Source organism: Aquarana catesbeiana, linkage group LG01 (genome assembly GCF_042186555.1).
Source record: "Aquarana catesbeiana isolate 2022-GZ linkage group LG01, ASM4218655v1, whole genome shotgun sequence".
Lineage (NCBI taxonomy): Eukaryota > Metazoa > Chordata > Amphibia > Anura > Ranidae > Aquarana > Aquarana catesbeiana.
In genome coordinates, this window is record NC_133324.1 from 274,527,288 (window position 1) to 274,552,938 (window position 25,651).

A 25,651-nucleotide genomic window follows, 5' to 3' on the forward strand; every position below is an offset into this window, starting at 1 on the left:
CTTATGCTGTAACAACTGTATAAATTAACCAGACTCAGTGGTTTCCACCGTTGGTTTTAGGGTAGAGGATGGGGTAGGGCTAGAGAGGGAAAGGTTCTCTCACCAAGTCAAGGTCTTCCTCACCCTCAGAGGAGGCCATATGTACAGCAGAGTACAAAAGGTAGAAAAAGGAGAATGAGGAGATTAAAAAAGGGAGGGAAGGAGGACTGTTAACTTTTTTTCCCCACAGCCTCCCATGTTCATGAGTTGTTTGTGTTTAGTTTTAAGGAAGTGGAAGTAGGAGAAGCATCAGATTTTAAAACAACAGATCAGCCGATGCTACAGGAGGTCCTGAATGTCATCACATCAGATTCTGGTATTCAGAGGAAAAGTCCAGTACCAGCAGGTAAAGCAATAAGGTGTTTATTCTTTTTTTTTTTTTTTTAACTTCAGTTTGTTTAGTGTTTTCTAACCACTCTCTGATCTATCTTCCTATTCCCTGCATAAGTTTCTCAAAAGGCAGAGGCCACTATTGAACATCAGGACATATTAGATTGGCAATATACCGCAGAACTAATAAAGGAGCTAGAAAAATACCTCTGTGAGGATCCATCAGATGCCAGGTTTGTGAAATATGTAAAAGATCTCTGGGAGGAAGCTGAGTTTATACATTCAATCAATGAACAGAGGTTCAGTAATATTATGGTTTCAGGGAAAAATACACACATACTATATATATATTATGTTTAATTGTAGTACAAAGCATGAACATTTTGACTTATACCCATTAATCTTATGCTATAACAACTGTGTAAATGAACCAAACTCAGTGGTTTTCACCGTTGGTTTTAGGGTAGAGGATGGGGTAGGGCTAGAGAGGGAAAGGTTCTTTCACCAAGTCAAGGTCTTCCTCATCCTCAGAGGAGGCAATATGTACAGCAGAGTACAAAAGGTAGAAAAAGAAGAATGAGGAGATTAAAAAAGGGAGGGAAGGAGGACTGTTAACTTTTTTTCCCCACAGCCTCCCATGTTCATGAGTTGTTTGTGTTTAGTTTTAAGGAAGTGGAAGTAGGAGAAGCATCAGATTTTAAAACAACAGATCAGCCGATGCTACAGGAGGCCCTGAATGCCATCACATCAGATTCTGGTATTCAGAGGAAAAGTCCAGTACCAGCAGGTAAAGCATGAAAAGATAAGGTGTTTATTCTTTTTTTTTAACTTCAGTTTGTTTAGTGTTTTCTAACCACTCTCTGATCTATCTTCCTATTCCCTGCATAAGTTTCTCAAAAGGCAGAGGCCACTATTGAACATCAGGACATATTAGATTGGCAATATACCGCAGAACTAATAAAGGAGCTAGAAAAATACCTCTGTGAGGATCCATCAGATGCCAGGTTTGTGAAATATGTAAAAGATCTCTGTGAGGAAGCTGAGTTTATACATTCAATCAATGAACAGAGGTTCAGTAATATTATGGTTTCAGGGAAAAATACACACATACTATATATATATTATATTTAATTGTAGTACAAAGCATGAAAATTTTGACTTATACCCATTAATCTTATGCTGTAACAACTGTATAAATTAACCAGACTCAGTGGTTTCCACCGTTGGTTTTAGGGTAGAGGATGGGGTAGGGCTAGAGAGGGAAAGGTTCTCTCACCAAGTCAAGGTCTTCCTCACCCTCAGAGGAGGCCATATGTACAGCAGAGTACAAAAGGTAGAAAAAGGAGAATGAGGAGATTAAAAAAGGGAGGGAAGGAGGACTGTTAACTTTTTTTCCCCACAGCCTCCCATGTTCATGAGTTGTTTGTGTTTAGTTTTAAGGAAGTGGAAGTAGGAGAAGCATCAGATTTTAAAACAACAGATCAGCCGATGCTACAGGAGGTCCTGAATGTCATCACATCAGATTCTGGTATTCAGAGGAAAAGTCCAGTACCAGCAGGTAAAGCAATAAGGTGTTTATTCTTTTTTTTTTTTTTTTAACTTCAGTTTGTTTAGTGTTTTCTAACCACTCTCTGATCTATCTTCCTATTCCCTGCATAAGTTTCTCAAAAGGCAGAGGCCACTATTGAACATCAGGACATATTAGATTGGCAATATACCGCAGAACTAATAAAGGAGCTAGAAAAATACCTCTGTGAGGATCCATCAGATGCCAGGTTTGTGAAATATGTAAAAGATCTCTGGTAGGAAGCTGAGTTTATACATTCAATCAATGAACAGAGGTTCAGTAATATTATGGTTTCAGGGAAAAATACACACATACTATATATATATTATGTTTAATTGTAGTACAAAGCATGAACATTTTGACTTATACCCATTAATCTTATGCTATAACAACTGTGTAAATGAACCAGACTCAGTGGTTTTCACCGTTGGTTTTAGGGTAGAGGATGGGGTAGGGCTAGAGAGGGAAAGGTTCTTTCACCAAGTCAAGGTCTTCCTCACCCTCAGAGGAGGCAATATGTACAGCAGAGTACAAAAGGTAGAAAAAGAAGAATGAGGAGATTAAAAAAGGGAGGGAAGGAGGACTGTTAACTTTTTTTCCCCACAGCCTCCCATGTTCATGAGTTGTTTGTGTTTAGTTTTAAGGAAGTGGAAGTAGGAGAAGCATCAGATTTTAAAACAACAGATCAGCCGATGCTACAGGAGGCCCTGAATGCCATCACATCAGATTCTGGTATTCAGAGGAAAAGTCCAGTACCAGCAGGTAAAGCATGAAAAGATAAGGTGTTTATTCTTTTTTTTTAACTTCAGTTTGTTTAGTGTTTTCTAACCACTCTCTGATCTATCTTCCTATTCCCTGCATAAGTTTCTCAAAAGGCAGAGGCCACTATTGAACATCAGGACATATTAGATTGGCAATATACCGCAGAACTAATAAAGGAGCTAGAAAAATACCTCTGTGAGGATCCATCAGATGCCAGGTTTGTGAAATATGTAAAAGATCTCTGTGAGGAAGCTGAGTTTATACATTCAATCAATGAACAGAGGTTCAGTAATATTATGGTTTCAGGGAAAAATACACACATACTATATATATATTATGTTTAATTGTAGTACAAAGCATGAAAATTTTGACTTATACCCATTAATCTTATGTTGTAACAACTGTATAAATGAACCAGACTTAGTGGTTTCCACCGTTGGTTTTAGGGTAGAGGATTGGGGTTGGGCTAGGGAGGGAAAGGTTCTCTCACCAAGTCTAGGTCTTCCTCACCCTCAGAGGAGGCCATATGTACAGCAGAGTAGAAAAGGTAGAAAAAGAAGAATGAGGAGATTAAAAAAGGGAGGGAAGGAGGACTGTTAACTTTTTTTCCCCACAGCCTCCCATGTTCATGAGTTGTATGTGTTTAGTTTTAAGGAAGTGGAAGTAGGAGAAGCATCAGATTTTAAAACAGATACCTACCTACAGGAGCTCAGAAATGACATCATATTAGATTGTGGTATTGAGCGGAAGAGTTCAGTACCAACAGGTATAGTATGAAAAGATAAGGTGTCTATTTCTTTTTTTATTTTACCCCAGTTTATATAGTATTTACCAACTTTTCAATGTTCTATCCTCCTATTCCCTTCCTAAGTTTCTCAAGAGGCAAAGGCCACTATTGAACACCAGGATATTTGGCAATATACTGCAGAAGTAGTGAAGGAGCTAGAAAAATACCTTTGTGAGGACCCGTCAGATGGCAGGTTTGTTAAATATATAGAAAATCTCTGGAAGGAAGCTGAGTTTATACACTCAATCAATGAACGGAGGTTCAGTAAAAGTATAGTTCCAGGGAAAAATTCACACATACTGTATACAGGGCTGCTGTTCGAAATCACCCCGTACCCCAATACCATTTTTTAGAGCTGACAGTTGGCTCTAACCGTCAGCTCTAAACCAATGCGGTTAAGTAGCCGCTTGATTGTTAACACAAGCAGCGGGAGGTGTTATCCCCCCTCCCGCGACTTTCCCGGGCTCTCCCGTCCCACCAGGAGACCTGAGCGACCAGCCGGCACGTTTGGCAAAAAAGTAAAGTGCCCCCCCCTCCTGAACGCACGCAAACTGCGATCATCCCACACATATGAGGTATCACCGCGAATGTCAGATCATGAGCAGTAATTCTAGCACTAGACCTCCTCTGTACATCTAAAGTGGTAACCTGTAAAGGCTTTTAAAGCGTCGCCTAAATTTACGTAATTTGTCGCCATTGTGCGGGAGTGCACAATTTTAAAGTGTGACATGTTTGGTATCTATTTACTCAGCGTGACATTATCTTTTATATTTTACAAAACAAATTGGGTTATGTATTGTTTTTTTGCATTAAAATGTAAAAAAGTTTGTTGTTTTTAAAAGATGACGTAGGACCCTTTTTTTTCCCCACACCTGAATCGCATTGCATTTGCCATGCAGTGGGAAGAATCTTGTGCATTTCCTGCATCACATCAGTGTGAACCAGGGCTCACACTGTATGGACCAGAGAACCCAAAGGGAGAACACAGATCCTTCAGTTGCTTTCTCTGCATCCTCAGATGCACTGGAGATGAATGAACAGGAGACAGAGGCTCCTGTTTACAGTGGAACGTTGGATTGCGAGTAATGCGGTTTACAAGCGTTTCGCAATACGAGCTATTTAAAAAAAAAAATCCTGACTCGCTTTGCGAGCGTTGACTTGGAAGATGAGCAGGATTCAAGCCTTTGGGGTGTGCAGTAAAGCATTTGGCCAGAGGTGCGGGGGCGCTTGGAGCGGCTTGGAAATGCTCGGAGACACTTGGAAACACTCAGAAACACTCCGTTCCCGAGTGTCTCCGAGCATCTCAGAGTGTCTCCAAGTGTCTCCGGCGCCCCCACACCTCTGGCCACATACGGTACTGCATAGACAAGCAGTGGCTGTGGAACGGATTATTTGAGTTTCCAATATTTCCTATGGGGAAACTAGCTTTGATATATGAGTGCTTTGGATTACAAGCATTCTTCTGGAACTAATTGTGCTCGTAATCCAAGGTATTACTGTATTCATAAACAGAGTAATAGTAAACACAGTTCAGTTAAAATGGACACAGGAGCAATCAGTACCGATCACCCACTGTGTTAATTCACTAATGATATATTTACTGGCCCCTTCCCCCTCTCTTCATCCGGAACAACCCATGTATACTTGCAGCAGCCGGTGAAAGAGGGATGCCGGAAGTGCCCAGGGGGGAGGGGGGAGGGGGGGAGTTACACACAGCAGGGGGAATCAGATGTGTGTAGGACAGGGAGGGGGATCGGTGAGGTGAGGGAGGGGTACAGGAAGGATGCCCTGTGTGTATCTCCATGCAGCAGCTGAAAGCCAGTTTCTCCCTCTCTCCCTACCGCCAGCTTTCAGCTGAGGCACACAGGAATTTTGTACAGTAATATTATGCTATAACAACCTCATACATGAGCCAGACTCAGCGGTTTCCATGGCTGCTTTTAGGGTAGAGGATGGGGTAGGACTAGGAAGGAAAAGGTTCTCGCACCAAGTCCAGGTTTTCCTCTCACTCATAGGAGGCCATAAGTACGGCAGGGTAGAAAAGGTATAAAAAGAGGAGAGAAAAAAATGAGGAGTGAAGAAGGGAAGGACGGGGGACTGTTTCCTGTTTTTTTTTTCCCACAATTATCCATTTTCATAGAGTTGTATGTATTTAGATTGAGAGAAGTGGAAGTAGGAGAAGCATCACATTTTAAAACAGCAGATCAGCCGCTGCTACAGGAGGTCCTGAATGCCATCACATCAGATTCTGGTATTGAGAGGAAAAGTCCAGTACCAGCAGGTAAAGCATGAAAAGATAAGGTGTCCATTCTTTTTTTTTTTAAACTTCAGTTTGTTTAGTGTGTTCTAAGCACTCTCTGATCTACCTTCTTATTCCCTACATAAGTTTCTCAAAAGGCAGAGGCCACTATTGAACATCAGGACATATTAGATTGGCAATATACTGCAGAACAAATGAAGGAGCTAGAAAAATACCTCTGTGAGGACCCACCAGATGCCAGGTTTGTGAAATATGTAAAAGATCTCTGGGAGGAAGCTGAGTTTATACATTCAATCAATGAATAGAGGTTCAGTAATATTATGGTTTCAGGGAAAAATACACACATACTATATATATTATGTTTAATTGTAGTACAAAGCATGAAAATTTTGACTTATACCCATTAATCTTATGTTGCTGTAAAAACTGTATAAATGAACCAGACTCAGTGGTTTCCACCGTTGGTTTTAGGGTAGGGGATGGGGTAGGGCTAGGGAGGGAAAGGTTCTTTCACCAAGTCAAGGTCTTCCTCACCCTCATAGGAGGCCATATGTACATCAGAGGTAGTAACGGTAGAAAAAGAAGAACAGGGAGATTAAAAAAAGGGGAAGGAAGGAGGGTTATTTACTGTTTTTTTCTCCACAATTTCCCATATTCATAGAGTTGTATGTGTTTAGTTTTAAGGAAAAGGAAGTGAGAGAAGCATCAGATTTTAAAACAACAGATCAGCTGCTGCTACAGGAGGTCCTGAATGTCATCACATCAGATTCTGGTATTAAGAGGAAAAGTCCAGTACCAGCAGGTGTAGCATAAAAAGATAAGGTGTGCATTTTTTTTTTTAACTTCAGTTTATTTAGTGTTTTCTAACTTTTTGTCTGTTCTATCTTCCTATTCCCTGCATAAGTTTCTCAAAAGGAAGAGGCCACTATTGAACACCAGGACATATTAGATTGGCAATATACTGCAGAACTAATGAAGGAGCTAGAAAAATACATCTATGAGGACCCATCAGATGCCAGGTTTGTGAAATATATAAAAATATATAAAAGATCTCTGGGAGGAAGCTGAGTTTATACATTCAATCAATGAACGGAGGTTCAGTAATATTATGGTTTCAGGGAAAAATACACACATACTATATATATATTATATTTAATTGTAGTACAAAGCATGAAAATTTTGACTTATACCCATGAATCTTATGCTGTAACAACTGTATAAATGAACCAGACTTAGTGGTTTCCACCGTTGGTTTTAGGGTAGAGGATTGGGGTTGGGCTAGGGAGGGAAAGGTTCTCTCACCAAGTCTAGGTCTTCCTCACCCTCAGAGGAGGCCATATGTACAGCAGAGTAGAAAAGATAGAAAAAGAAGAATGAGGAGATTAAAAAAGGGAGGGAAGGAGGACTGTTAACTTTTTTTCCCCACAGCCTCCCATGTTCATGAGTTGTATGTGTTTAGTTTTAAGGAAGTGGAAGTAGGAGAAGCATCAGATTTTAAAACAGATACCTACCTACAGGAGCTCAGAAATGACATCATATTAGATTGTGGTATTGAGCGGAAGAGTTCAGTACCAACAGGTATAGTATGAAAAGATAAGGTGTCTATTTCTTTTTTTATTTTACCCCAGTTTATATAGTATTTACCAACTTTTCAATGTTCTATCCTCCTATTCCCTTCCTAAGTTTCTCAAGAGGCAAAGGCCACTATTGAACACCAGGATATTTGGCAATATACTGCAGAAGTAGTGAAGGAGCTAGAAAACTACCTTTGTGAGGACCCGTCAGATGGCAGGTTTGTTAAATATATAGAAAATCTCTGGAAGGAAGCTGAGTTTATACACTCAATCAATGAACGGAGGTTCAGTAAAAGTATAGTTCCAGGGAAAAATTCACACATACTGTATACAGGGCTGCTGTTAGAAATCACCCTGTACCCCAATACCATTTTTTAGAGCTGACAGTTGGCTCTAACCGTCAGCTCTAAACCAATGCAGTTAAGTAGCCGCTTGATTGTTAACACAAGCAGCGGGAGGTGTTATCCCCCCTCCCGCGACTTTCCCGGGCTCTTCCGTCCCACCAGGAGACCTGAGCGACCAGCCGAAACGTTTGGCAAAAAAGTAAAGTGCCCCCCCCCCTCCTGAACGCACGCAAACTGCGATCATCCCACACATATGAGGTATCACCGCGAATGTCAGATCATGAGCAGTAATTCTAGCACTAGACCTCCTCTGTACATCTAAAGTGGTAACCTGTAAAGGCTCTTAAAGCGTCGCCTAAATTTACGTAATTTGTCGCCATTGTGCGGGAGTGCACAATTTTAAAGTGTGACATGTTTGGTATCTATTTACTCAGCGTGACATTATCTTTTATATTTTACAAAACAAATTGGGTTATGTATTGTTTTTTTGCATTAAAATGTAAAAAAGTTTGTTGTTTTTAAAAGATGACGTAGGACCCTTTTTTTTCCCCACACCTGAATCGCATTGCATTTGCCATGCAGTGGGAAGAATCTTGTGCATTTCCTGCATCACATCAGTGTGAACCAGGGCTCACACTGTATGGACCAGAGAACCCAAAGGGAGGACACAGATCCTTCAGTTGCTTTCTCTGCATCCTCAGATGCACTGGAGATGAATGAACAGGAGACAGAGGCTCCTGTTTACAGTGGAACGTTGGATTGCGAGTAACGCGGTTTACAAGCGTTTCGCAATACGAGCTATTTAAAAAAAAAAATCCTGACTCGCTTTGCGAGCGTTGACTTGGAAGATGAGCAGGATTCAAGCCTTTGGGGTGTGCAGTAAAGCATTTAGCCAGAGGTGCGGGGGCGCTGGTGATGCCTGGAGACACTTGGAGCGGCTTGGAAACGCTCGGAGACACTTGGAAACACTCAGAAACACTCCGTTCCCGAGTGTCTCCGAGCATCTCAGAGTGTCTCCAAGTGTCTCCGGCGCCCCCACACCTCTGGCCACATACGGTACTGCATAGACAAGCAGTGGCTGTGGAACGGATTATTTGAGTTTCCAATATTTCCTATGGGGAAACTAGCTTTGATATATGAGTGCTTTGGATTACAAGCATTCTTCTGGAACTAATTGTGCTCGTAATCCAAGGTATTACTGTATTCATAAACAGAGGAATAGTAAACACAGTTCAGTTAAAATGGACACAGGAGCAATCAGTACCGATCACCCACTGTGTTAATTCACTAATGACATATTTACTGGCCCCTTCCCCCTCTCTTCATCCGGAACAACCCATGTATACTTGCAGCAGCCGGTGAAAGAGGGATGCCGGAAGTGCCCAGGGGGGAGGGGGGAGGGGGGGAGTTACACACAGCAGGGGGAATCAGATGTGTGTAGGACAGGGAGGGGGATCGGTGAGGTGAGGGAGGGGTACAGGAAGGATGCCCTGTGTGTATCTCCATGCAGCAGCTGAAAGCCAGTTTCTCCCTCTCTCCCTACCGCCAGCTTTCAGCTGAGGCACACAGGAATTTTGTACAGTAATATTATGCTATAACAACCTCATACATGAGCCAGACTCAGCGGTTTCCATGGCTGCTTTTAGGGTAGAGGATGGGGTAGGACTAGGAAGGAAAAGGTTCTCGCACCAAGTCCAGGTTTTCCTCTCACTCATAGGAGGCCATAAGTACGGCAGGGTAGAAAAGGTATAAAAAGAGGAGAGAAAAAAATGAGGAGTGAAGAAGGGAAGGACGGGGGACTGTTTCCTGTTTTTTTTTTTCCCACAATTATCCATTTTCATAGAGTTGTATGTATTTAGATTGAGAGAAGTGGAAGTAGGAGAAGCATCACATTTTAAAACAGCAGATCAGCCGCTGCTACAGGAGGTCCTGAATGCCATCACATCAGATTCTGGTATTGAGAGGAAAAGTCCAGTACCAGCAGGTAAAGCATGAAAAGATAAGGTGTCCATTCTTTTTTTTTTTTTAAACTTCAGTTTGTTTAGTGTGTTCTAAGCACTCTCTGATCTACCTTCTTATTCCCTGCATAAGTTTCTCAAAAGGCAGAGGCCACTATTGAACATCAGGACATATTAGATTGGCAATATACTGCAGAACAAATGAAGGAGCTAGAAAAATACCTCTGTGAGGACCCACCAGATGCCAGGTTTGTGAAATATGTAAAAGATCTCTGGGAGGAAGCTGAGTTTATACATTCAATCAATGAATGGAGGTTCAGTAATATTATGGTTTCAGGGAAAAATACACACATACTATATATATTATGTTTAATTGTAGTACAAAGCATGAAAATTTTGACTTATACCCATTAATCTTATGTTGCTGTAAAAACTGTATAAATGAACCAGACTCAGTGGTTTCCACCGCTGGTTTTAGGGTAGGGGATGGGGTAGGGCTAGGGAGGGAAAGGTTCTCTCACCAAGTCAAGGTCTTCCTCACCCTCATAGGAGGCTATATGTACATCAGAGGTAGTAACGGTAGAAAAAGAAGAACAGGGAGATTAAAAAAAGGGGAAGGAAGGAGGGTTATTTACTGTTTTTTTCCCCACCATTTCCCATATTCATAGAGTTGTATGTGTTTAGTTTTAAGGAAAAGGAAGTGAGAGAAGCATCAGATTTTAAAACAACAGATCAGCTGCTGCTACAGGAGGTCCTGAATGTCATCACATCAGATTCTGGTATTCAGAGGAAAAGTCCAGTACCAGCAGGTGTAGCATAAAAAGATAAGGTGTGCATTTTTTTTTTTTAACTTCAGTTTATTTAGTGTTTTCTAACTTTTTCTCTGTTCTATCTTCCTATTCCCTGCATAAGTTTCTCAAAAGGAAGAGGCCACTATTGAACACCAGGACATATTAGATTGGCAATATACTGCAGAACTAATGAAGGAGCTAGAAAAATACATCTATGAGGACCCATCAGATGCCAGGTTTGTGAAATATATAAAAATATATAAAAGATCTCTGGGAGGAAGCTGAGTTTATACATTCAATCAATGAACGGAGGTTCAGTAATATTATGGTTTCAGGGAAAAATACACACATACTATATATATATTATATTTAATTGTAGTACAAAGCATGAAAATTTTGACTTATACCCATGAATCTTATGCTGTAACAACTGTATAAATGAACCAGACTCAGTGGTTTCCACCGCTGGTTTTAGGGTAGGGGATGGGGTAGGGCTAGGGAGGGAAAGGTTCTCTCACCAAGTCAAGGTCTTCCTCACCCTCAGAGGAGGCCATATGTACATCAGGGTAGTAACGGTAGAAAAAGAAGAACAGGGAGATTAAAAAAGGGGGAAGGAAGGAGGGTTGTTTACTGTTTTTTTTCCCCACAATTTCCCATATTCATAGAGTTGTATGTGTTTAGTTTTAAGGAAGTGGAAATGAGAGAAGCATCAGATTTTAAAACAACAGATAAGCTGCTGCTACAGGAGGTCCTGAATGTCACTACATCAGATTCTGGTATTAAGAGGAAAAGTCCAGTACCAGCAGGTATAGCATAAAAAGATAAGGTGTGCATTTTTTTTTTAAACTTCAGTTTATTGAGTGTTTTCTAACTTTTTCTCTGTTCTATATTCCTATTCCCTGCATAAGTTTCTCAAAAGGAAGAGGCCACTATTGAACATCAGGACATATTAGATTGGCAATATACTGCAGAACAAATGAAGGAGCTAGAAAAATACCTCTGTGAGGACCCATCAGATGCCAGGTTTGTGAAATATGTAAAAGATCTCTGGGAGGAAGCTGGGTTTATACATTCAATCAATGAACGGAGGTTCAGTAATATTATGGTTTCAGGAAAAATACACACATACTATATATATATATTATGTTTAATTGTAGTACAAAGCATGAGAATTTTGACTTATACCCATTAATCTTATGCTGTAACAACTGCATAAATGAACCAGACTCAGTGGTTTCCACCGTTGGTTTTAGGGTAGGGGATGGGGTAGGGCTAGATAGGGAAAGGTTCTTTCACCAAGTCAAGGTCTTCCTCACCCTCAGAGGAGGCCATATGTACAGCAGGGTAGTAACGGTAGAAAAAGAAGAACAGGGAGAATAAAAAAGGGGGAAGGAAGGAGGGTTGTTTACTGTTTTTTTTCCCCACAATTTCCCATATTCATAGAGTTGTATGTGTTTAGTTTTAAGGAAGTGGAAGTGAGAGAAGCATCAGATTTTAAAACAACAGATCAGCTGCTGCTACAGGAGGTCCTGAATGTCATCACATCAGATTCTGGTATTAAGAGGAAAAGTCCAATACCAGCAGGTATAGCATAAAAAGATAAGGTGTGCATTTTTTTTTAAACTTCAGTTTATTGAGTGTTTTCTAACTTTTTCTCTGTTCTATCTTCCTATTCCCTGCATAAGTTTCTCAAAAGGAAGAGGCCACTATTGAACACCAGGACATATTAGATTGGCAATATACTGCAGAACAAATGAAGGAGCTAGAAAAATACATCTGTGAGGACCCATCAGATGCCAGGTTTGTGAAATATATAAAAATAAATAATAGGATTTTTTAAAACAGCTTACCTGTAAAATCCTTTTCTTTCGATGGACATCACGGGACACAGAGCCACAGTAATTACTGATGGGTTATAAAGGTATCACTAGGTGATTGGACACTGGTCACACCCTAACCAGGAAGTTCAACCCCCTATATAATCCCTCCCCTTGCAGGGATACCTCAGTTTTGTAGCCAAGCAATATAGTGTATTAGAAGAGGGGCGGGACCTCTGTGTCCCGCGATGTCCATCGAAAGAAAAGGATTTTACAGGTAAGCTGTTTTTAAAAATCTTATTTTCTTTCTCGAACATCACGGGACACAGAGCCACAGTAATTACTGATGGGATGTCCCAGAGCAATGCTATCTGAGGGGGGGGGAACCACAACCAAGTAGGGTGCAATCAGACCTGAGGACCCTGTACCGCTGCCTGCAGCACACTACGCCCAAAGGCGATATCCTCATGCCTTCTCACATCCACCTGATAGAATCTGAAGACCAGGTTGCGGCCTTGCAGATCTGAGCCATCGAGGCCCGGTGATGCACCGCCCAAGAAGCACCAATAGCCCTTGTGGAATGTGCCCTGATCTGAAACGGAGGAATCTTCTGTTTCAAACTGTAAGCTTGAATGATCAATTGTCGAATCCATTTATAAATGATAGCTTTTGATGCTGCCTGTCCTCTACTGGGACCCTCTGGCAGCACAAACAAAACATCCGTTTTGCGAATCTGAGCAGTCGCTTCCAGATAGGCCTTAACTGCTCTTACTACATCCAAAGAATGTAGTGATCTTTCTTCCGGAGAACAGGGATCTGGAAAAAAGGAAGGTAGAACAATGTCTTGGTTTAGATGAAAATCTGAAACCACCTTCGGCAAAAAACTAGGATGAGGGCGCAGTACCACTCTATCCTTGTGTACAATCAAATAAGGCTCCTTACAGGAAAGGGCTGCTAATTCCCATACTCTTCTAGCAGAAGAGATGGCTACCAGAAAAATTAACTTCCTTGTCAGTAAGACCAAAGGATTCTGACCTATTGGTTCAAAAGGCTGTTTCTGTAACACAGACAGAACCAAGTTCAAGTCCCAGGGGTTTAGGGGCGCTTTAACCGGAGGATTAAGGCGCATCACCCCCTGCATAAAGTTTCGGACCAAGGAATGCGAAGCAAGTGGTCATTGAAACAATACTGATAAGGCCGAGACTTGGCCCTTGATGGTACGCAAGGCCAGCTCATCTCTAACCGTAATTGTAGAAAGTCAAGAATTTTACCGATCACATACTTTCTGGGATGCCAACTCCTGGATTCACACCAGGATATATAAGCTCTCCAGACTCTATGATAAATCATTCTGGAAGCTGGCTTCCTTGCATTGATCAAGGTAGATATCACAGGACCTGAAAGCCCACGACTCTTCAGAACGTGGGTTTCAATAGCCAAACCATCAAATTTAGCGTTTGTAAAGCAGGATGGAACACTGGACCCTGAGATAACAGGTCTGGTAGTACTGGTAGTGTCCACGGGGAACCCACCGTCATCTCTACTATTTCCGCATACCATGTCCTTCTGGGCCAAGCAGAGGCCACCAGAGGTACCGACTTCCTTTCCAGCCAGATCCTGCGAAGGAGTCGTGGCAGTAGCAGAATAGGTGGTAATGAATAAATCAGTGAGAACTGATGCCACGGAATCACCAACGCATCTGTCCCGCATGCAAGAGGATCTTTTGTCCTTGCCACAAATCTGTCTATCTTCTTGTTGAATCGGGATACAAAGAGATCTACTTCTGGAACCCCCCCCCCCGGCATACATCCCAAAAGACGTCGGGATGCAGAGACCATTCCCCTGGAAGTAACTGCTGGTGACTTAGATAGTCCGCCTGCCAGTTCTCTAACCATGGAATGAAAACTGCCGATATGCATGGCACATGCATCTCTGCCCAGACTAAGATCTGGTTCACCTCCTTTTGAGCAGCTCGGCTCCGGGTGCCTCCCTGATGATTGACATAAGCCACTGCTGTGGCATTGTCGGACTGGATCCTGACCGGGCAACCCTGTAGCCTGATAGTCCAGGGTTTTAGGGCTAGGTATACTGCCCGGATCTCCAGAATGTTGATGGGTAAGGTCCTCTCGGTTTTGGACCATAGCCCCTGGATCGCAGACTGTTCCAGAACTGCTCCCCAACCTGACAGACTGGCATCTGTTGTTACCACCGTCCAGGTGACCAGTAGAAAGGATTTCCCCTTCTGCAGGTTTTCGGGGTATGAGCCACCAATTGAGGCTCTGACGCACCGCATGCGACAGGTGCATCGGAAAGTCTAATGCCTGAACTTTCTTGTTCCAGGCCGACAGAATACTGTGTTGCAGCATTCATGAATGAAACTGAGCATAGGGAACTGGTTCGAATGAAGACTCCATCTTCCCTAGTAGTCTCATACAAAGACGGACAGAAGGACCCTTCTTGGTCCTGACTGCCAGAATCAGCTCTCTTAAAGCAGTGATCTTTGCCTGAGGTAGAAATATTTTCACCTGGCTTGTATCTATGATCAGACCTAAATACTCCAGTCTTCTTACTGGTTTTAGGAAAGATTTTTCTAGGTTGAGGATCCAACCCAGGCGTTCCAGATACCTGACTGTGGTCCTCAAATTTCCGTTCAAGGAGGCTACCGACTGGTCTATCAAGAGCAGGTCGTCTAGGTATGCTATGACAGCTATACCCTGAGCCCTTAATCTGGCCAGAGGAGGAGCCAAGACCTTTTTGAACACTCGAGGTGCAGTGGCTATCCCAAAAGGCAGAGCCACAAACTGGAAATGGCGCCCTCCTATCTCGAAGCACAGAAACTTCTGATGAGCAGGAAAAATGGGCACATGCAGATGTGCATCTCTGATGTCTATTGATGCCAGAAATTCTCCTCCCTGCAGGGTGGAGACTACTGTCCAAATTGATTCCATGCGGAAGGATTGAATCCTTAGGAATCGGTTCAGATCCCTTAAATCCAGAATGGGCCTGACATCCCCATTTGGTTTTTGGACCGTAAAAAGGTTGGAATAGAAGCCCAATACTTGATCCTTCGCGGGAACTACCACAATGACCTCCTGCGACAAAAGTCGCTCTAACACTAGAAGGAGCGACTGCTTCTTCTCTGGATCTCTGGGAACACTTGACCTGAGGAAACGGGGAGAAGGGAACTCCTGAAACTCCAGCTTGTACCCTAAGGTTACCGTGGAGATTACCCATCTGTCCTGGAAATCCTTCTGCCAGAGCCCTGAGAACTGTCGCAGTCTTCCCCCCACTCGAGTGAGCGGGGGCGCCCCCTCATGCAGAGGTCTTAGTGTTTTGCCTAGTAGGCTTCTTCCCCCAGGACTTCTTTTGTCCCTGGTGTTGACTCTTGTCTCTGGACCCAGATGGAGGAGGCCGTCGAGACTGCCTGGAGGCTGAAGCCCCTGGCGCTGGGAAAAGAGTCAGTTTGAAAGAGGGACGCTTACTCTTCTTCTTAACAGGTAAGAGAGTGCTTTTCCCACAAGAGATTGTCTTGATATAGTTATCCAAGTCTTCTCCAAACAACCTTTCACCACGAAATGGAAACCCAGACAGGAGCTTCTTACATGGTGCTTCGGCTGATCAATTTTTCAACCATAGGATTCTACGTATATGTACCAACCCCAGTGAAAGACGGGAGGTTTGCACGATAGAATCTCTAATGGCGTCAACAACAAAGCATAAGGCCGCTGGAAGGTTAGCCAACCCCTGGGCCTGCTGTTCAGGTAAAACCTTGATGACCTGTTTAACATGGTCTCTCAAGTATTGACAGACTCCAATCGCTGCTACTGCAGGTTGAGCATCTGAACCTGCTAAGGAGAAAACATCCTTCAATAGGGATTCCATCTTTTTATCTACAGAATCCCTGAGCATCTGAGCATTGTCTACAGGACAAGTCAGACTATTATTTACAGAGGAAATGGCGGCATCAATGGCCGGTATTCCCCACATTTTAATAAACTTTTCTTCCATAGGATAAAGTGTAGAAAACTTTTTCGGCGGAAAAAAACGTTTATCTGGGTGATCCCACTCAGCATAAAGGAGCTTTTCAAGTAAATTATGAACAGGAAAAGCCTGTGCTGTTTGAGGAGGTTTCAGTGACCCTAAAGAAGAAGAGGGTTATTTAACTGATTCAGATATGGGCAACTTAAATGTGGAGCGGACTAATCCAGTAAGGATCTGCACTAAGACTTTCTCCTCTTGGGAAGTCGCAGAGGGTCCCTCTCCACCTGATTCCTCCGAAGAGGAATCATCCGTCCCATCCCGATCCTCTGAAAGGGATTCCTCTCCTTTATCCCAGGGCTCCTCTTCCTGAGGGTCTTGGGGAACAGATGAAAGCCTAGTGCGTTTTTTTCCACCAAGTGAAGATGTAATCACGGCCATTACTCTTTCCTCTAGACCATTAATGGTTGAGGAAAAAACCTCCTGTGTAATATATACAGGGGCTGAAGTGCCAGAAGCAGGTGTAGCCCCTGACCCCAACGGCTCTCCCTGGCTAGCCATCCCTGGCCCCTCAGGGGGGAGGATGCTGCAGACAGGGGGCCCTCAAAACCTGAACGAGATCCCCTAGTGTCTCTGGTTCTTGGGGTGTTTGAACCTCTTCTACCCATAGTGCAAAGCAACAAGGTGGAGGTATCAAAAAATGAACACTAACTGCTGAGCGATGTAGTCTGGCTAAAAGCCTTGCTACCCAATGCTCAGTCTGGTGTTACTTTAGTAAATGCTGCCTAGGAGAATGCCTGTGTCCCACCTTACATGCGACTGTCAGCTCTGTGTCCCTCCAGAAAGGCTTAGTGCACCTGTAATTAGTGCCTTTAATAGCCTGCAGCCGGTCCTGTGGGCATCTGAGCACACTGTGCTGATGCCCTGCCCCTCCCACAACCGCGCCCCTCCCTTCGTTTTTTGAAAAAACTAGCGCTTCCCGCGCTAGCTGACCCTTCTGAATCAAACATGGAGGAGGCTGGGGGAGGGGGAGAAGGGATAGAGGCTGGTAATGATGGGCCTGCCTGTGTAATGGCAGCGGTGGCCGCCGCGACGGCGGTGAAAATGCGGGGGTCTAACCGCCTTACAGATCACCTGTGGCCTCCCCTTAGTCTGGGGGGGAGATATCCCTGAGGAGAGCCCCCCATCCCATCTTACCTGGACCCGGCCGGAGAAGCTTGTACAGCGTTGAACACTTGAGACAGACATCAGCATGAAAGGGTATGTGCTCTTGGCAGCCCCCGGTGGTCACAATAGGCATAGCATGCATTTACCTTAAAGGAGAAACCTACTAGAATTAAAAAATTCTGTGGAATCTCCCTTACCTTATCCAGCCGCAGGGTTCTGTTGTAAAGACCCAATCTTCGCCTCTCATGGTGGGCTCCGTTTGGAAAAACCGTCAGAGACTGGGGCCCCCTACGAATAGGGGGATCCACAGTTCTGGCCCTGTAAAGCACCCGGCTAGAAATTAGGCTAGAAAAAACATTTTCTAATATGCGGGGTCCAGCTCTGTAAAAAGAGGAAGCGTTACTGGTAAAACCTAGTTTCTTCGGACCCGAGGCCCGGGTACCATCCAATTCAGCCTAGAAAAGACACTTTGGAATGGATCTGGTTCGCCTGGCTTGCCCCAGTATAGGATATAGGATATTCCCTTTGGAGCTCAGCACAGGACATCTTTACACGTCCATCACCTAAGACACTGGCGAAAAAACTGAGGTATCCCTGCAAGGGGAGGGATTATATAGGGGGTTGAACTTCCTGGTTAGGGTGTGCCAGTGTCCAATCACCAGTGATACCTATATAACCCATCAGTAATTACTGTGGCTCTGTGTCCCGTGATGTTGGAGAAAGAAAAAAGATCTCTGGGAGGAAGCTGAGTTTATACATTCAATCAATGAACGGAGGTTCAGTAATATTATGGTTTCAGGGAAAAATACACACATACTATATATGTATTATGTTTCATTGTAGTACAAAGCATGATAATTTTGACTTATACCCATTAATCTTATGCTGTAACAACTGTATAAATGAAGTAGGGGATGGGGTAGGGCTAGGGAGGGAAAGGTTCTCTCACCAAGTCAAGGTCTTCCTCACCCTCAGAGGAGGCCATATGTACAGCAGGGTAGTAACAGTAGAAAAAGAAGAACAGGGAGATTAAAAAAGGGGGAAAGAAGGAGGGTTGTTTACTGTTTTTTTTCCCCCACAATTTCCCATATTCATAGAGTTGTATGTGTTTAGTTTTAAGGAAGTGGAAATGAGAGAAGCATCAGATTTTAAAACAACAGATAAGCTGCTGCTACAGGAGGTCCTGAATGTCATCACATCAGATTCTGGTATTAAGAGGAAAAGTCCAATACCAGCAGGTATAGCATAAAAAGATAAGGTGTGCGTTTTTTTTTTTTTTTAAACTTCAGTTTATTTAGTGTTTTCTAACTTTTTCTCTGTTCTATCTTCCTATTCCCTGCATAAGTTTCTCAAAAGGAAGAGGCCACTATTGAACACCAGGACATATTAGATTGGCAATATACTGCAGAACTAATGAAGGAGCTAGAAAAATACATCCGTGAGGACCCATCAGATGCCAGGTTTGTGAAATATATAAAAATATATAAAAGATCTCTGGGAGGAAGCTGAGTTTATACATTCAATCAATAAACGGAGGTTCAGTAATATTATGGTTTCAGGAAAAAATACACACATACTATATATATATATTATGTTTAATTGTAGTAAAAAGCATGAGAATTTTGACTTATACCCATTAATCTTATGCTGTAACAACTGTATAAATGAACCAGACTCAGTGGTTTCCACTGCTGGTTTTACGGTAGAGGATGGGGTAGGGCTAGGGAGGGAAAGGTTCTCTCACCAAGTCAAGGTCTTCCTCACCCTCAGAGGAGGCCATATGTACAGCAGAGTACAAAAGGTAGAAAAAGAAGAACGAGGAGATTAAAAAAGGGAGGGAAGGAGGATTGTTAACTTTTTTTTCCCCACAACTTACTATGCTCATGAGTTGTATGTGTTTAGTTTTAAGGAAGTGGAAGTGGGAGAAGCATCAAATATTAAAACAGATACCTACCTACAGGAGCTCAGAAATGACATCATATTAGATTGTCCATTACCAGCAGGTATAGTATGAAAAGATAAGGTGTCCATTTCTTTTTTTGTTTTTACCCAGTTTATTTAGTGTTTACCAACTTCTCAATGTTCTATCCTCCTATTCCCTTGCTAAGTTTCTCAAAAAGCAGAGGCCACTATTGAGCACCAGGATATTTGGCAATATACTGCAGAAGTAGTGAAGGAGCTAGAAAAATACCTTTGTGAGGACCCGTCAGATGGCAGGTTTGTTAAATATAAAGAAAATCTCTAGAAGGAAGCTGAGTTTATACACTCAATCAATGAACGGAGGTAAAATATATAAAAAATAATATAAAGTTCCAGGGAAAAATTCACAGCTACTGTATACAGGGCTGTTGTTAGAAATCACTCTGTACACCGGTACCATTTTTTAGAGCTGGTGGTCGGCTCTCTTGTAATAACAACCGATGCGGCTTTCCTGTCCCACCGGAGACCTGAGCAGCCAGCCGGCACGTCCGCCGGCTGGCCGGAGACCCGAAGAAAGCCGGGATTGGCTTTGATTGGGTCTCGGCTGTAGAAACGCAGAAGCGAAATCATGACATCACTTACGGATTACTGGAGTCTTAAAGGCGCTAGTTTCAAAAAATCTAAAGCATTCAAAAACGCTGATCTAGATCTTATGGACCCCAGATCCTTCCATAAGAGTACCTGTCACATGCCTATTGTTGTCACTAGGAATGTTTACATTCCTTGTGACAGCAATAAAAGTGATAAAAAAATGAAAGCAACAATGTAAAAAGGAAAGCAAATAAAAATAAATGAATTAAAAAAAAAAGTAAAAGTGCCCCCTCCTGTATGCATGCAAACTGCGATCGTCCCACACATGTGAGGTATCACCATGAATGTCAGATCATGGGCAGTAATTCTAGCACTAGACCTCCTCTGTACATTTAAAGTGGTAACTTGTAAAGGCTTTTAAGCGTCGCCTATGGATAGTGTAACAACGCCCCGAGTATGAAAGGGGTTAAAGTCATTTAGGACATTCCATACCCACACACAAAGGCAGCTACCGAACACCTCAATCAGCCGAACAAGGAACCCATACAAATAATTCTCCCCCCAAATACGAAACAAGATGCTCTGTCTTGAGGTATAAAGCAGGAATGAATCTTTATTTAAACACATGTTATACAGATCCCACTTCGAAACATTCCCCCCCCACCCTTGGAAAACAGGGCGGGTTAAACTGTCCAATGACAATGGACACACAAGCCAGGTGTGCTTAACTTCTCATGAGTAAACAGTCTTAACAAGGGGGCTGCTGGAGGAATCCCCCTTCCCTCTTTCCTCACAGCAAGACCATAATAGTTGAGGCAGACAGCCACAATAGACAATAGAATACAGTCACACCCCAACCATCACAGCAAAGAGTCCACAACAGGATGAGACAGCACACATTATATATACATATATACAGCATTGCGTCTGACTAGCACAGATCATAGGGCACTATGGGGGTCCCCTCCCGCTCTATCTCTCCCTCCCAGTGTCCTCTAATGAGATCGAGGGGTCCGCGGACCCTTCTCCCATAAAGTAACTCGAAGGAAGAGAACCCAGTAGATTCCTGGGGTACCTCTCTGTACGCAAATAACAGGTGAGGCAGGAATTTCTCCCAGTCGCTGCAAGCGTCCGAAAAGGTCCTCAGCATTTGCTTGAGGGTCCCGTTAAAGCGCTCGCAGAGACCATTAGTCTGGGGGTGGTAAGGTGAGCTCAGCAAGGGCTTAATATTGCACACCTTCCACAACTGCTGGGTGAGCACAGCGGTTAAATGGGTTCCCTGGTCAGAGAGAATCTCCTTAGGGAACTCCACTCTAGTAAATATTTTAACCAGGGCATCAGCTACTGTCTCTGCTTCAATGTTAGACATAGCTACTGCCTCTGGGTAACAGGTGGCATGTGATAGCTAAGTGTATCACCCTTTCTACTGGAGGAACAATTATTATTCCATCTGCTGCATGTAGAAGTTGAAAGAGGGGCCAATAGACGATAGTGGAGACCTCTGATTTTTTGATGCGATTTACTTCTGCAATTAAGGTGAGAGTTCTGGGAGATCTAAGCATTAAAAGGCAGTCTGTGGATGGTTTATGGACACTTTATCTATTTAAGCCCACCTAACATCACATATATTGGATCCACCATTCTGTGAACTCAGCAGAAGATTATCTTATTCACTTAATATCATTATTTCATCTACTTTTTAGTGCACATTTCACTTGTTTATATCTTGGACATTTTTTGTGCACTTCTTGCACTGTTGTGCACTTTTTTTTGTATTTTTCGCACATCCTATTCATTTATATATTTCACGAGGAGATGTAGATTAATTATTGTTTTATTTTTATTTTGATCTTATCCATAGTGTTGTATAGTGATTTTATTTTGCGCAAGATCACTTTTATAGATTTTATAGTTTTTTGGTCTGTTGTGGAACACTTTTAGGTTTTGCTGCATTATATATTGTTTACATATATTTATCACTTGATTCCTATCACTAGTCATTTTCACTAGTTACTCCTAGTAGCGCGAAGGACACTTTCACTTTTAGCCGTGCACAATTTTAAAGTGTGACATGTTTGGCATCTATTTACTCAGCGTGATATCATCTTTTATATTTTACAAAACAAATTGGGTTATGTATTGTTTTTTTGCATTAAAATGTAAAAAAGTTTGTTGTTTTTATTTTTTTCTCAAAAACTGCGTTTGAAAAAACACTGCGCAAATACTATGTGACATAAAAATTTGCAAAGCCCACCATTTTATTCCCTAGGGTCTCTACTAAAAAAAATATATATAATTTTGGGTGGTTATAAGTCATTTTCTAGCAAAAAATACTGATTTAAACTTATAAACAAAAAGTGCCAGAAAAAGCCTGGTTAAATCACCATTGGCAGACACAAACATAACTTACACAATTCCTGCTAAAAGAAAAAACTGTATTGATTAATAAAATTAGTTAATAAATAAAGCTCAGTATGTAAATGAGGTCCTAATTTGACAGGCATATGGATGCAGTTGTATGACCCCCAAACAATGACAGTGTGTATTTGGGGCCACTCACCTGCACCTGAAGACCTGTCAAATGAGGACATGCAGCTGTGTTCATACAGCCACTGCATCCTCATAAAGTAACAGACAGCTCCAGCTGCACAAACAAACCGCTCATTCAGCCTAGGTCCACACTGGTGTGTGCGGAACACCACATGTGATTTGCGCAGGAATCGCTCCCCATTCCTGTACACATCACATGTGATGTCTGTGCAGTGCGACTTAAGCCATACATTTTGCATGGCTCAAAGCGCATCGCATTCGCACCAAAATGGTGTAAGACCATTTTTTTCCCCACACCTGAATCGCACTGCATTTGCTATGCAGTGGGATGCAATGCGGGGAAACACAGAGAATCTTGTGCATTTCCCGCATCACATCAGTGTGAACCAGGGCTCACACTGTATGAACCAGGGAACCCAAAGGGCGGACACAGATTCTTCAATTGCTTTCATAGGAGGCCATAAGTACGGCAGGGTAGAAAAGGTAGAAAAGAAAAAAAGAGGAGAGAAAAAAATAAGGAGTGAAGAAGGGAAGGAAGGGGGGCTGTTTACTCTTTTTTTAACACAATTCTCCATGTTCATAGAGTTGTATGTGTTTAGATTTAGAGAAGTGGAAGTGGGAGAAGCATCACATTTTAAAACAGCAGATCAGCCGCTGCTACAGGAGGTCAGAAATAACATGACATCACAGTCTGATATAGAGAGTAAAAGTCCAGTACCAACAGGTATAGTATGAAAAAATGTGTCCATTTGTTTTTTTTTTTCACCTCAGTTTATTTAGTGTTCACCAACCTCTCTCTGGTCTATCCTTCTATTCCCTGCATAAGTTGCAAATTGCAATGCCCTTTTTTTTCTGCTTTGAACACATCAAGTTCGGGGACAACATGTTTACTTGCTGCCTCCGTCCCACCAACTTTTAGATGCCATTGTAAGAAGATAATCGGTGTTATTCACTTTACCTGTCACTGGTCATAATGTTACGGATGATCGGTGTATGGGATAGAGCAAGGGAGAGTATAACCCCTGTCAGCTTTTTTTTTCGCTATCTGTGTCCCATTGCGGAAATTTCCCTCTATTTCCTGTGCCATCGGCAAACAGAAAGTGAAGGAAAACCCCTGAAAATAAAGGGAATTCCTTGGGGACACCGAAGTCACCAGAACTAGTGTCTTCATGGGAAGATTTCCCCTCTTTTACTTTTCTGAGGACAACCCAAAATTTGGGATTTTCTTTGACTTTGACATTCAATGATAATGGTAAGCATGACAATAATGCCGCGTACACACGGGTGGACTTTTCGACCAGTCTGGTCCGACGGACTTTTGAGGTACTTCCGACGAACTTTTGAACGAACGGACTTGCCTACACACGATCACACCAAAGTCCGACCATCGCTGGGAGTGAGGTTGCGGTGATACACTGGACAGATTCCTACGTGATGACGTACGACCGGACTAAAATAAGGAAGTTGATAGCCAGTAGCGAATAGCTGCCCTAGCGTGGGTTTTCGTCCGTCGGACTAGCATACAGATAAACGGATTTTTCGACCGGACTCGAGTCCGACGCTAAGATTTGAAGCATGTTTCAAATCTAAAGTCCGTCAGGTTTTTGACTGGAAAAGTCCGCTGAAGATCCAATGAAGCCCACACACGATCGGATTGTCCGCTGGACTCGGTCCGTCGGACCAGTCCGGTCGAAAAGTCCACTCGTGTGTACGCGGCATTAGAGAGGGTGAATCTCCCTAATGGGGGCACAGACAGCAATAAAAACTGACAAGTGTTATAATTCCTCTCCACTCTATTCAAAACTAGATTTTTTTTTTTTACTTTAGTTATACTTTAATGCAACTAAAATGTAACTTGATTTTTTAAAGTCTAATGCTACACTTCGTGTTTAGTGAAATACCCTGGGATAAAGTTGGAAGAAGCTTCATGTTTTACAGTAAAGGAATGGGAGCCGACCAGTGTTAATGAATATGAGGTCTTCGATCTCATTGCTAAAAAGTAAGTTCCTTTTCACTGGGGTCGTTTTAGCAATTGGCTATTTTCATTTTTGGGTCTACACTGACTTTAATGTATGTATTTAGATTTCATTCAAGACATTTTTATTGGGTTTTTCAAAGAACATTATTGTTTCAGGGAAGAAATACATAGTAATCTTATGCTGCAACAAAAATGATGTAAAAATGAACCGGACTTAGCAGTTTCCACCACTGGTTTTAGGATAGAGGATGGGGTAGGGCTAGGGAGGGAAAGGTTCTCGCACCAAGTCCAGGTCTTTCTCACCCTCAGAGGAGGATAGAAAAGGTAGACAAATAAGAAAAAAGAGAGGGGGAAGAATAAAAGGGCTGTTTTTCCCACAATGTTCCATGTTTATAGAGTTGTATGTGTTTAGATTGAAGGGAGTGGAAGTGAGAGAAGCATTAGATTTTAAAACAGCAGGTCAGCTGCTGCTACAGGAGGTCAGAAATGACATCACATCAGATTCTGGTATTGAGAGGAACCAACCAACCAACACATCAGAAACAGAGGATCCTCATCAGGGAAAAGACCATGTCAACTGTCTGCTTCAAGAGATTCCAGAAATCAAAATACTGGATTTCTCCTGCCTAATTTAAATTGTATGGTTGTTTTATAATAATTTAAAAAAAATTTGTCACTTTTATTTGTAGATAGAAAAAATATGTCGCCAAAGTAACTATGGTCTAAATAAGCATATATTGAGCCACATAAAACTGCTATTCATTTATTTCTCTTGTGAATTTCTAATCTGAAATTTCAATAAAAAATATTTAGAAAAAAAACTGTCATTAGTCAATTTTATATAAAATATACTTTGCAGTTATTCATTTTAGTGTTAAAATCTGTCAAGTTACAAATAGCTAGTTGTTCTATAAGATGCTAAATACAACCCCTCCAGTGGTTTTTGAACAGAATACAGACATACCCCACTTGTACTAGTTCATAAGTATGGAGTTTTTTACACCTCAAAACAAACCCATACAACCTGCGGGCTGAACAGAAAAAACTAGCTAGATAGAGGAATCCTTCCACCAGGACATTATATTCTGACAATGTCACTTTTATAAAAGTCTTTTGGGGGATTATCTCACAATCATAACCCTATTCTCTACTTAGCTAGCAATGTGTAACTAATAGATTTCATGATAGACAACAAGCCTTCAAATCTAAAAAGGGAAACATATAAGCTCTGTTCTGAA

General features: G+C 42.2%; 2 protein-coding genes across 5 annotated transcripts; both read left to right on the forward strand.

The window, feature by feature from the left end:
- Window positions 1–205: 205 nt before the first annotated feature.
- Window positions 206–4,571, forward strand: LOC141107311 (uncharacterized). Its single transcript, XM_073598029.1, has 10 exons — window positions 206–385; window positions 488–602; window positions 1,032–1,156; window positions 1,259–1,373; window positions 1,803–1,927; window positions 2,030–2,144; window positions 2,574–2,698; window positions 2,801–2,986; window positions 3,570–3,678; window positions 4,385–4,571. The coding sequence occupies exons 1-10, from the start codon at window positions 316–318 to the stop codon at window positions 4,569–4,571; spliced, it is 1,272 nt and encodes a 423-aa protein (XP_073454130.1). The 5' UTR covers window positions 206–315.
- LOC141141123 (uncharacterized) lies at window positions 3,082–25,163 on the forward strand. 4 transcript variants are annotated; one of them, XM_073628848.1, is made up of 19 exons: window positions 3,082–3,464; window positions 5,642–5,766; window positions 5,872–5,986; window positions 6,423–6,547; window positions 6,650–6,764; window positions 9,523–9,647; window positions 9,755–9,869; window positions 10,306–10,430; window positions 10,534–10,648; window positions 11,094–11,218; window positions 11,321–11,435; window positions 11,872–11,996; window positions 12,098–12,212; window positions 18,488–18,612; window positions 18,720–18,834; window positions 19,277–19,377; window positions 23,035–23,159; window positions 24,329–24,434; window positions 24,826–25,163. In XM_073628848.1, the coding sequence occupies exons 3-17, from the start codon at window positions 5,940–5,942 to the stop codon at window positions 23,115–23,117; spliced, it is 1,671 nt and encodes a 556-aa protein (XP_073484949.1). In that variant the 5' UTR covers window positions 3,082–3,464; window positions 5,642–5,766; window positions 5,872–5,939; the 3' UTR covers window positions 23,118–23,159; window positions 24,329–24,434; window positions 24,826–25,163. The 4 variants fall into 4 exon arrangements, with proteins under 4 accessions (XP_073484949.1, XP_073484936.1, XP_073484934.1 ...); XM_073628835.1 differs by lacking the exon at window positions 3,082–3,464 and having other exon boundaries at window positions 4,772–5,766; window positions 24,305–24,434; XM_073628833.1 differs by lacking the exon at window positions 3,082–3,464 and having other exon boundaries at window positions 4,773–5,766.
- Window positions 25,164–25,651: the final 488 nt, after the last annotated feature.

What these genes read in the sequence shown, in the direction of transcription:
- LOC141141123 (XM_073628835.1), top strand. Translation starts at nt 5,553, where the DNA reads ATGAGGAGTGAAGAAGGGAAGGACGGGGGACTGTTTCCTGTTTTTTTT. An exon ending in GAGGACCCATCAGATGCCAG is followed by an intron (nt 11,436 to 11,871) that starts GTTTGTGAAATA and finishes GTATGTGTTTAG; the next exon opens with TTTTAAGGAAGTGGAAGTGA. An exon ending in GAGGACCCATCAGATGCCAG is followed by an intron (nt 12,213 to 18,487) that starts GTTTGTGAAATA and finishes GTATGTGTTTAG; the next exon opens with TTTTAAGGAAGTGGAAATGA.
- LOC141107311 (XM_073598029.1), top strand. Translation starts at nt 316, where the DNA reads ATGCTACAGGAGGTCCTGAATGTCATCACATCAGATTCTGGTATTCAG. An exon ending in GAAAAGTCCAGTACCAGCAG is followed by an intron (nt 386 to 487) that starts GTAAAGCAATAA and finishes TCCCTGCATAAG; the next exon opens with TTTCTCAAAAGGCAGAGGCC. An exon ending in GAGGACCCGTCAGATGGCAG is followed by an intron (nt 3,679 to 4,384) that starts GTTTGTTAAATA and finishes TTTGCCATGCAG; the next exon opens with TGGGAAGAATCTTGTGCATT.